A 10,878-nucleotide genomic window follows, 5' to 3' on the forward strand; every position below is an offset into this window, starting at 1 on the left:
TACCATTATGTTTTAACATTCTAAATAAGTATTTTTATTTCTCCATTTTCACCTTGGATGTGCCATAATATGCTGATCCAAAAAACCTTTACCTGCAGGTAAATCCTTATAGGTTTCTGTGGAAATTATTGTTGTATCAATACACACATCATAGATGCAACAAGTGTATTATAGCAGTAAACTACTTCAGAGATGGACTTCACAGTACAGTTAAAGATTCTCCTAGAACTGCTGCTATAAATTCTATAGTGATCATTTTTTTAATTATTTCAAAACAAACTCCTTCTTTATAGACGTATGAATTGTGACAAAGGGTTTTTTTATGGCAATATAACCAACAAATCTCTATTGAACCTTCTTTGATATAAGAAAAATAGGCTTGAATAAAAACTAACTTCACATTTGAAAATTTTTCTTTTGCATATTTGTTTTACATTTAATAATATGCATATATTTCATAATCCCACTATAGCAAGGCCTCTTTGCATTGGACTAAAGGTCAAACTAATCAAATCCCATTAGTTTAGCACTCTAATATTTTCATAACTTTATATGTAATGGTCCCATTTAAGCTTTTTTAATATATAAAATCTAAACATTTATGTTAAGCAAAATAGAAACTAATTAGAATTTTATATACAAGCTGAATTGCTTCAGAGCACTCATTCTTTCCTGGCTTAAAGTAAACATGATCAGGATTTTAAACTTGTCTGGATATTTACATATCTTTAGTGAAAACAAGAATCAGAAGAAGTAGTGTAACGAATGATGTTTTTGGCTTAGAAATGTCAGCACTGGCAATACACACAACTGTGGTGTGAACTCCGCTGATGGTATAAGATAAATCATCAGATGTCATCCTTAATTCCCAAGTTGTAAAACGGGGGAAATACTGGCCCAATTTACAGGACTCTCTACTGAGATAAGGATGGGAAATTTAGCCTGCACAAGATAAAAACAATCCTAAACATATACAGTAGCATGGTTGCGGAAATGCTATGTTTTGGTTTTATGATGTTGCAGTAGTACAGTTTATCAGCACACCACATTCTAAACAAATGCTGGCACAGCCCACTTTATAATTAGACAACAAATGCTTTTACTGATCTTTACATAATTATAAAATAGTCAGGTCCCAACATTACATACCTTTGCCACATGACTTAAGACTTCCTTCACACATACATGCGCTCTCTCTCACACACGTGTGCGTGCACACACACACACAACTAAGATGCATGGAAGTTATTTCCTGAAGTACTAATCTCAGCAGCTTCAGCATGTGCAAATACCATAGCTACAGGGATCAGTGCTGACTGGTGGGCTTTCTAGTTTGAGTGATACTCTGCAGGGAAGTGCTGACTTAGTGGGAAAACTTGGCTAATCAGTTTTGTTTCCTTAGTTATACTACTTACTCAGGAACCACAGCAGTATAAGAATGGCACTCCTCATATGTGTGCAGAGGAGTTCCAAGAAATTGCGTAAGTAGGGATTTAGTTGTCAACTTATGGTGTAAGGCAAATGGACTACAATTTGGCAACACTTTGATCGGGAGTAAAACCTGCTTCCACACAGCCATCAAGAAACCAGGCAGCAAGACATGTTCCAAGCACATGGTGCTACCAAGTGCCCAAGTTTACTTGGTTTCACATAAAGCAACAGCTTTTGTTCCCTGCTGTGGAGGAAAAAAATGTTGCAGTTGAGGGACATCTTCATGATGAGGACAGGACTTAGGACACCAGGGACGGGGTAACTAGGGAGGCAGAGGGGAGGTAATGTCTCTGTATACTTCACTAGGTAAATAATAATAAAACACCAAATTGTATACCAGATGAAAATACCAAGCAGTGTTAACTAGCATCACTGAGGTATATTTTTTTTTTAATTTTGCTGGTTGACTTCCTGTTATGATATTCAGAGCACTGTGTACATGGTGAATTCTTGCTTTGTACAGGCTGCCCATTTATTTCCAATCTGTAGGTGTATAGGAATTGCATGTGCACCCCCCCCCCTTTTTTTTAAATGTATAGGACAGTCCTTGTGTAGTGACAGAGCTCCTTATGTGCATTGGAATGGCTAAGAAATCTTGACTGGCAGAAGAAAACTCAGAACTAGATACAACTGTACTGCAGTCATATGAAAACCTGGACATGCACCCACAAATAATGAAGTTGCCACTAAAAGCCTGAAGTAGATAAATTTCTGTTTCTAGGTTGGAAGGAAATGGACGTACAAATAATTCCTTTGGTGAGAATAAGCAAAATTCAGTTACATCTTCTTTTATTGTAAAATCATTCCTCACCACATACTATGAGTTGGCTCCACACGCATCATAGTTAGCAGGTAAGTCACAAGGACCAAAGCTGATGGATGGATAAAAGCAGCAAGATCACAGCACACCAAAAGTATCATATATGCTGAAGAAGTAATTCAGTGCCTTAAGGGTTTTTTTTTCTATAAAAGTTGTGATCTATATAGGACTTCATTCACATGGACACTAACATCAAGGAGTATTTTGCTTTGGCGATAGTGGGTCACACATCAGTTTAAACTTGCTTTTTTTTTTTTAAACACACTCTCTGGGTTGCACAGATGTAAGTCAGGTAGCATTTTGCCCCATTAATGAGGTCTCTGCAGCCAGTATCCTCTGGGATTCTTATTTCGTTGACTTTTGCCATGTGAATCCATCATTTATACTCAGGAGAATGTGATTTAGTTTTTGATTCTTGAAATCAGTCGGCATAAATTATAAATCCAGAAAATGTGCTGTATTTGTTGTTATTTCCTCCATGCGCTTTTCCGCCATCTAATTTTATGTAGACCTCATCTCCTGGCTCCAAATGTAGAACTACGCTGTTACTGGCATAATCGTAGTTTTGATCTGCATCTTGAGCGATTGCACTAGCTCGGACCTAAGAGAGACAGACACAAAGAATACCATGGTTTATAACTTCATCATGGAACTGGGAGGGCAGCAGCTTTAGCTGCTCTTTGGGTCCTCCTTTTTGGTGGACAGTTTCTTCTTCACCAAGGTAATCATGGACATATAATAGCCAAGTAAGGCTGCAATCCTAAGGACACTTTCCTGGGAGTAAGCCCCATTGAATAATGTGTGTCTTACTTCTACGTAGACCTGCTTTGGGTTCGTTCCTCTACCACAGCAAAATGTTCAAACTCAAGCCACCAATTACTAGGCTAGATATATAAATACCTCCCCACACCCCTGACCACTTCTTCCTAATCCTTTGAGAAATCCTTGTAATGTTAGTATTTCAGCCTGCTAAGCAGCTCAGGGTAGTTTACGTAGGGGCTGTTATGCTTTTATCTTCACACATCAGGCTGAGAGACTGTGTGACTGGCCCATGGTCAACTGGTCTACTTATTTATTTAATAGTATTTATATCATGCATTTCTTCCATCAAGGAACTCAAAGAGGTATACACAGGAATCCCAAGATGTCTATTATCCAGGCACTACCAGTCCTAGGCCTGCTTAGTTTCAGCAAAGATGGTGTATTGTGTGCCTCCCAGACATACCCTGGGAGTTCTTAAGGATGAATGGGAATTCAAACCAGAACATGCTCTTCAAAATCCATCATTATAGCTGGCATATCACATTAGTGCCCTAGCTTTAAGCCAGGATGTAAAAGAGAGAAAGGGAGAGAATGAACTGGGAAAACTAGCCCCATTGGCCCAAAGGGTCTTTAGATGGTTCTTTCTTGAATTGCAGTTCTGAGTTTCAAAAGCAGTTTGTAATAAGCCATGGGTGAAAGAAGCCCAATACTGCATTCAGCCAGCACAAACCCACTTTGTTAGCCTAAGTAGTACTTTACAACAGTTACTATCCTAATAGGGACTAAATTTACATGGGTAGATGAAAAGTCAGTCCAGTTGTAAGAGATAATTTAAGAGTACAAAGGAGTAAGTATATAGAACAATTCCTTGATGCCTTTGTGTCAATGAATTTTACATCTTCATCAGTATAATTTTAAAGAATGAGGCAACACAGCTCCCTAAAACGACTGTCTTCACACTCATTTAATTTATGTGAATTAATTTTAAAAGTTCATTAAATTAATGCATTTCTATTTTCTGATTATAATTTAGGTCATCTTGAATCCTTAATCAAGCTTCATGCTTAAAAGTTAACTAAAAATTTTAAATTTTTCATATCAATTTTAAATTTGATATGATAACCACATTAATAAACGCTTGTAGTTGTAAAAACTTGCCAAACCAGACAGAAATGCATATAGTTCAGTTCAATAGAATTTGATCCTAGTTATTTATAGAGAATTCCATTCCACTAGTAAAATATGTCACCCTTTTTTGTATATGATTTATGTTAGTGCAACAACATATCATCTGCTTTGTTGCCTGTCTGTATTCTATCACTGTTCAACAGAGCTGTTAGTGATTCAGTGGTTTTGCTAACCTGAACTAAGAAATAATGCATGACTTGGCATGCAATGTGCTGGATTCTTTTTCATCTTTTTAGAATTGGAAAAATGTACAATAAGTCAAAAGATTTCCATGCCTGCCTTTCAAAAACATAAATGATAGGTTTTCAAATTAAATTTTCATGTGGTATGATCCCACATTAATACAGAAATCTTAACAATAGGTAAGACAATTTACCATGCTAGCTCTGATACAGTATTATAAAGCTTAGAAATCATAGAAGCAGGAAAAAACCCTTCTTCTGCATCATATAGGAAGGTTCAGAAAGGTTTAAAAGATTTGTAATTTTTAAACAAAATTTTTAATTTAAGCTAACGCACTATAGTAATATCCAAGGCGGTCCTCTTTAAACAAATTGCTTCAAAAATGTTTTGTTTACTGAAGTGAGCAGTTTTGACCAATCTTTAAGCACTATCTTTAAATTAAAGCAAACTTTCCAAGGATTAATGATCAGCTGGGAGAAGAGCTGGTGGCATGGATCATTCACCCCTGAAACAATCTCCCTCAAGTCTAACCTGATCTTATAAACAGTAAACTTGGGTTTATTGAAATTATTATTACAAAATGAGTTGCAGCGGAGTGATCCTAAATCAGCTTGAATTTTTACTCACCTCCTATTAATACTGTATTTAAATGCTACCTATTGAGTTTATATAACTTTGATGTCACATCTGGTATGGATTTTTCTGCAACAAAGTGACGTGGACCCTATTGGCTTTGGCATTAAATGTGTTTCATATATCATTATAAAAAAACACTGTGTAAAGATAGCAGACGCACAGTCCACAGCAATGGACACTGTCTGCACTAAAAGAATGATTTATCGATTGAGCTCCTAAAAATACTTTGTAGATTGCAGTCATTTTGTGTACAGCTACAATGCCTTGCAAATGCATTAACCTCAATCCCATTCGCGGTATGCTACCTTTATGTCTCTGTTTCTTTTGTGGGTGATGGTAGCCATTGCAATTTCTTTTTAAAGCCTATGAGGACAGTCTCAGAAGAATCTCAATTGTCTTGCTATACACATGTAAAAGGTATCTCAAAATTAAACAATTAATGCAGCGTACATTGCATACGTTTCACGATTGCTCATCTCATTGGGTTATAGAGGCATACTGGGACATTAAAACTGCAAGCAAACTAATTATGTTATAGTCTCAGCACTTCTATATTTAAACTGTCTAACTATTAAGGAAGGCAATGTGTTACATGGGAGTCTTGAGATATTCAATATATGCTGCTACTGAATGATATACAGGTAAAGCAGGGTAATGTTTTCCTACAATACACTTCTGTATCTATGTGCTCTGCTTCCAAATATAAAACCCCCTATTTTGTCTAGAAAACTACTCTCACAGTTCATTTGTTGTCAAGATCAAATCAGTCTAATAGATCCAATTCATTAAAACTGCTCCCTAATATTAAAAAAAAACTGGCTTAAGGATTTCTTCTGACTGCAGAAATACAATCTGAATTCAGCACTGCACAATCAATATTTGTCGGTTCTGTTTGTATAGTGTCTAAATTAAGCAATTTATAAATGTCTGGGATTATGTACTTAGTCTATCTTCAGGCTTATTTTAATATTTATGCCCGTAAAGATATGCCATGCACTGTGCTATGTTCTATTTTTATTCCCATCGAGTGTTAAAAGAGAAATAATGCTAATAAGCAAAATTACAAAGTTGTATTGTGATCTGGATAGATGTGTGTGTAAGATGTGCAAATTCCCTGTTGCTGTGTTCAATGCTGAACCAGTGTGGTTTCATCTTTAGAGGCACTATTTAAAGAAGGCTTTTACTAATTTGATTAATTACTGCTGATGTCCCTGTAATTTCATTTTTACAGTACTTGTGAGAAACCATAAACAAAAGGTTAAGTGGCGTATTAGATTAATTTACCAGCCTTTGATGCCTCCATCTGTGATTCTGCCTGCAACTCAAAACGGAGGGGACCAAAAAGGCTCTCATCTGGTCACAGTACACTGGTATTCCCCAGTACCAACGTTCAGCAAGTTCACCCTCATTATTCTGCCTTGCAGGGGGGGGAAATATCCTACAATTTTAAGCGCTATGTCTGGACATGGAATCCCCTGTTTCAGCTTTGTGAACTCTTGTATACAGAAAACCATGCTCACTGTACTAGATAACTCTCTAAACTGTTTCTCAAAGAGCAAAGATTGTGTGGCCTAAGATTTTGGGGATTTTTTTTAACATGAGAACAATAACCAACAAGCACTCTGGACAGAAAATGCCATTTATTGTTCAGTACAATGCCCAGCATGCTATTGGCATGACATAAATATTAATTAATGTAAAAATCTATAATTCTTCCTAAACTATCCTTAAAAACTGCAGCATTAGCAGCTGTAGCGGCTATTTGAATAAATGAAATGTCAATTGTCATGTTTTAGGAATTAAATTTTATGACTGATTATGAATGTAGCTTCTTCATTCATAACCATTTTTACAGAACTTTTATAGCAGCCAACCCATTGTGGGCACAAACTCTCAACTAATTTTTTCTTGCATTTAACCATCTTGCTTACTCACAATTATATACACATGCTAAGTATATAAAAAGAAGATACAAATGTACAAGGGCAAGATCTCTGGGGGCTACTTGAGAGTCACAGTATGCAGGCAATTGTACTAATTAAAATGGATGGTTTCTGTGTATAGACTCTAATGTTTGACCTAGCAAAGACTGGGATGGGGGTGGAAGGAATTGATAGCTCACAGAGTAAATTAGTCTGGCTTTGCTTTTGTCTGTTTGCCAACTGTTTGAAAGGAAAGTCAAGGCAAACGCTACTTTAAAAAAATAGTGTGCTGACATATCTTGGGTAACCCAATGGTGTGTGGTTCCTTCTTCCACCACCACCCAGAGAAACCCTCACCCACTGTTAACAACCTTATGTGCATTTGCTCCAGTCTAGATCCACTGATTTCAGTTGAGTAATGGTGGCATAACCACATAGGATGTCATATAAATTTTGCATCAGAATTGGACCATGATCCTGTGCACAGCTACTTGGGAATGATCCCCATTGAGCACTAGCCTCTTGAATAAATATACTCAGGAGCACCCTGTCTTTATTGCACTGATATAAATATGTACATGGTTTGTACTTTGGTTTACTGGCAACTGTTCAGTCATTTCCCTTTCTGTAAAGTATCTGTAAGAATCCCTTGAGTCCCATAAAAGTCTTCACTGCCGTTTCTTTTACATACCAGTTCTTCCCACCCTAACTTAAAGATTTCATTTTTTAAAAGGACTAGAGTCTCTTCGGCTTGCATCTCAACACAGTGGACAGAGGAGAAAGGGGTTTGGGTTAGTAGAAAAGCTTCCACGTTTTCCCACCCCTGGTCATTTCCTGCCCGCGTTTTTTCAAAGGCGGCTGGCTGCCTGGATGGGTACCAGAGGTACTCCATTCTAAAGAGAAGTTCCGTTGCGTAAAGGGCAGGATGGGTGTGTAGAAAGCCTTTAGCTCCCGAGGAAAGAGCTGTCCTCCTATCATCTCTCTCTCTCTCTTACACACAGACACACGTTTCTTTCCCCTTTCTCTCCGTGAGTCACCTGTGACTCCAGCCCCACCTGAGCAAAAGCCCGCGCTTTCTACTCGCCCTCAGGTGCCCGCTGCACTCCAAGGCTTCCCACGAGGAATGCGCCCGAAGGAAGAGGTCCCAGGCCAGCGAGTCGGCCTCACTTGGCCCGGGGGGTTCGCCTCGTCCACTACACTGCTACCAATTTCAGGTACGTTCTTGTTGGTCTCTAAAGCGCCACTGGACTCGAAGCCTGAGGTCCCCCTCAACCAGGGACTGCCGCGCCGTTTACCCTCGCACTCGCCCGCCCGCCCCCTCTTCGCCTCTCGCAAGCGGGCAGCCTAATAGGCTAGGCGGCTTTAACCGCCACCACGCTCCAGTAGCTGGCTGAGCCCCGAGGCGTTCTTCGACGTTCAGCATTTTCTCGCGCGGGCGTTAAGGAGGGGAAGGGGGGCAGACCCAACGAGGCGAGGCTCGTTCCTCCCTCTGAAGCCGCCCGGGAACTGCAGCGGATCAAACACCTGCGCCGGAGTCGCCCCCGGGGGCTCAGCCCGGGGCCCAGCCTAGGTTCCCCGGTGGCCTCGCTCGCGGAGGAGCGTCCCTTCAGACTGGTTGGTGAGACCGCCCGGACTGGCCTCGCCCGCCTCCTCCCACAACGACCTCTGGGAAGGTCAGGCCCCTCCTGAGGGGGCGTGGACCAGGCATCTCAGAGCTTCAGCTTCTCATTACCAAAGTACCACTTAGGGACGCTCTGACCTGTTTTCTCGGAGCCCAGCCCTACGCCCTTCTTGCTCCGCCATTAATCGGGCGCCCTCCACGCTCTCGCAATTACCCGCAGATCCACCCCACCCCCCCGGCCCCAATACAATCTTCCCGAGGCAACTGTCCGGCACCGGCTTCTTCCATCTCTCCTATGCACCCATCAACTTGCCCGAAGCTTCGGGGTCTTTTTTTGTGCGCGAGATCACAGTGGTCCGAGTTAGACCGCCAGCCATGCACACAAATCAGTCGCACTGAGGACGAAAACCATCCAGGCAAAGGGTCGGTAAAGGGTATGTCCCGCAACTCTGTGCTACCGGACCGATTCTTGCTCTTTAGCCACAGCGATAGTCAACATGACAACCAGCTACAAACGGAACTGGAGTAAGCAGCGAGCTTGTTCCGCTCGAACCACATCCTCAAAGCCCGGCTGTGGGACATGGGTATAGTTCGGAGTTAGATTTTAGTCTAATCCTGTTATTTAGCTCTTTCCTTCGGTTTCCCGGGTCCTCGATACCCAGCTTTCCTCCCGAACTCCCCTTCGAATCCAGACTCCTGGATATTCGCAGCTCTCTCCCCCTCTGAACAGTCAAGAAGGGCCTGTCTGTCCATCTCATCCACTCACCTAAGTACTCAGCCGGCGAACGCATAAAGTGTCTTCGAGCATGTGTAGAACGCACGCGGCAAATGAGCACAGCTATCAACCTTTCCAGAAAAGTTTGAGTGCCGGGATCTCTTAAAAATTGTAAACCAAGTACAGGGAACTATGCGCGTCCCCACATCCTATACCACCACCACCCCCTACTTTCCTCAGTTCTCTTTCATTCATTTGTGGACATTTCCTAGCTGAACTACTGGCCATTTTTTTTCTAGCGGCATCACCGACAGAAATTCAACAGGTGCAAACACCCCCCCCCCATAACAAACACTCAGGAAGTGTAACGCATCTGGCTGAATAATGTATCTGCAACCCACTTGCAATGTACTTTAGCAATCGTGTGCAAGTGAATTGTTCAGTTCCACACAGTAAAAACCAGCTCTAAAGCGCATTGAACGTGCATTATTCAGGCAGTGTGAAAGTAGCCTCGGTTGGGTTTCTGCCCGTCACGCCCCAAGGCAAAGCCCTAAAAGTTGAGCTGGCAGAAGGGGCGTTCGTGCGGAAAAAGCGAGCCGCCCAGGCGCACAAGCAGCCACCTGCCACCACCCCACCCCCCGTGCCCCACCTGGTTGTTCTTGCAGAGATCGGCCCACATGCTGGTGCCGTCGCCGCCGCGCATGAGCACGTGGTAGGTGAAGAAGTAGATGCCGGGGATGGAGCAGGTGAACTTGCCCGTGGTGGGGTCGTAGTGGTTGCCCAGGTTGGTGACCACGTCGTCGAACTTGAGCACCTCGTAGCCCTCGTGCTGCCGCTTGAGGCCCGCGTAGAAGGCGATCTTGGGCACGGTGCTGTAGGTTGCGGCGCTGATGGCACCGGCCGCGTTCAGGCCTGGAGCCCCTGGCGGGCCCGGCAGGCCCTGGCGCCCCGGCTCGCCCTTTTCACCCGGCGGGCCGACGGGCCCCGGCGGGCCGGGCTCCCCCGGAGGCCCTCGCGGGCCGGCCTTGCCCGGCCGGCCGGCCTCGCCCTTGGGGCCCTGGATGAAGGTGGGCAACGACTGCATGAGGCCGCGGTCGGGCGTGGCCGCCGTACTGGGCACCTTGGTGCCACCGTAGGGGTCGCACACCATGCGGCAGGTGCCCAGCATCTCGTAGTGCGCCGACGTGCCGGCCGAGCTGACCAGCACCGGGATCAGGATGACCAGCAGCAGCACCATGACCACCCCCAGCGCGCCGGCCGCGATCAGCCGGCGCCTGCTGCCCACCAGGCGGCTCAGCGCAGGGCGATCCTCTTGCCTGCCTTTGGACAGAATCTTGATGGCCGGACGGGCACCTCCCGGAGCCGAAAACACCGCGGGGCAGCCTCCCCGCGTCCCTGGGGGCCTCTCGCCCTCGCCCTCCCGCCGGCGGGGAGGGGCGCCCGAAAAAGCGACCTTCGCCAGAGCCCAACGCCCGACGGCCTCGCCCGGCTCCGCGCGGCCGCTTCGCCGCCCGTCTGGGGCACCTGTGGCTGCCGCAGC

At 43.6% G+C, this 10,878-nt stretch overlaps 1 protein-coding gene across 1 annotated transcript; it reads right to left on the reverse strand.

Moving 5' to 3' along the window:
• Nucleotides 1-2,732: 2,732 nt before the first annotated feature.
• C1QL3 (complement C1q like 3) lies at nucleotides 2,733-10,608 on the reverse strand. The gene is made up of 2 exons (XM_054991977.1): nucleotides 9,988-10,608; nucleotides 2,733-2,912 (listed from the first exon to the last, which is right to left on the reverse strand). The coding sequence occupies exons 1-2, from the start codon at nucleotides 10,573-10,575 to the stop codon at nucleotides 2,733-2,735; spliced, it is 768 nt and encodes a 255-aa protein (XP_054847952.1). The 5' UTR covers nucleotides 10,576-10,608.
• Between the last annotated feature and the right edge of the window lie 270 nt (nucleotides 10,609-10,878).

Source organism: Eublepharis macularius, chromosome 11 (assembly GCF_028583425.1).
Source record: "Eublepharis macularius isolate TG4126 chromosome 11, MPM_Emac_v1.0, whole genome shotgun sequence".
In the NCBI taxonomy this organism is placed as follows: Eukaryota; Metazoa; Chordata; class Lepidosauria; order Squamata; family Eublepharidae; genus Eublepharis; species Eublepharis macularius.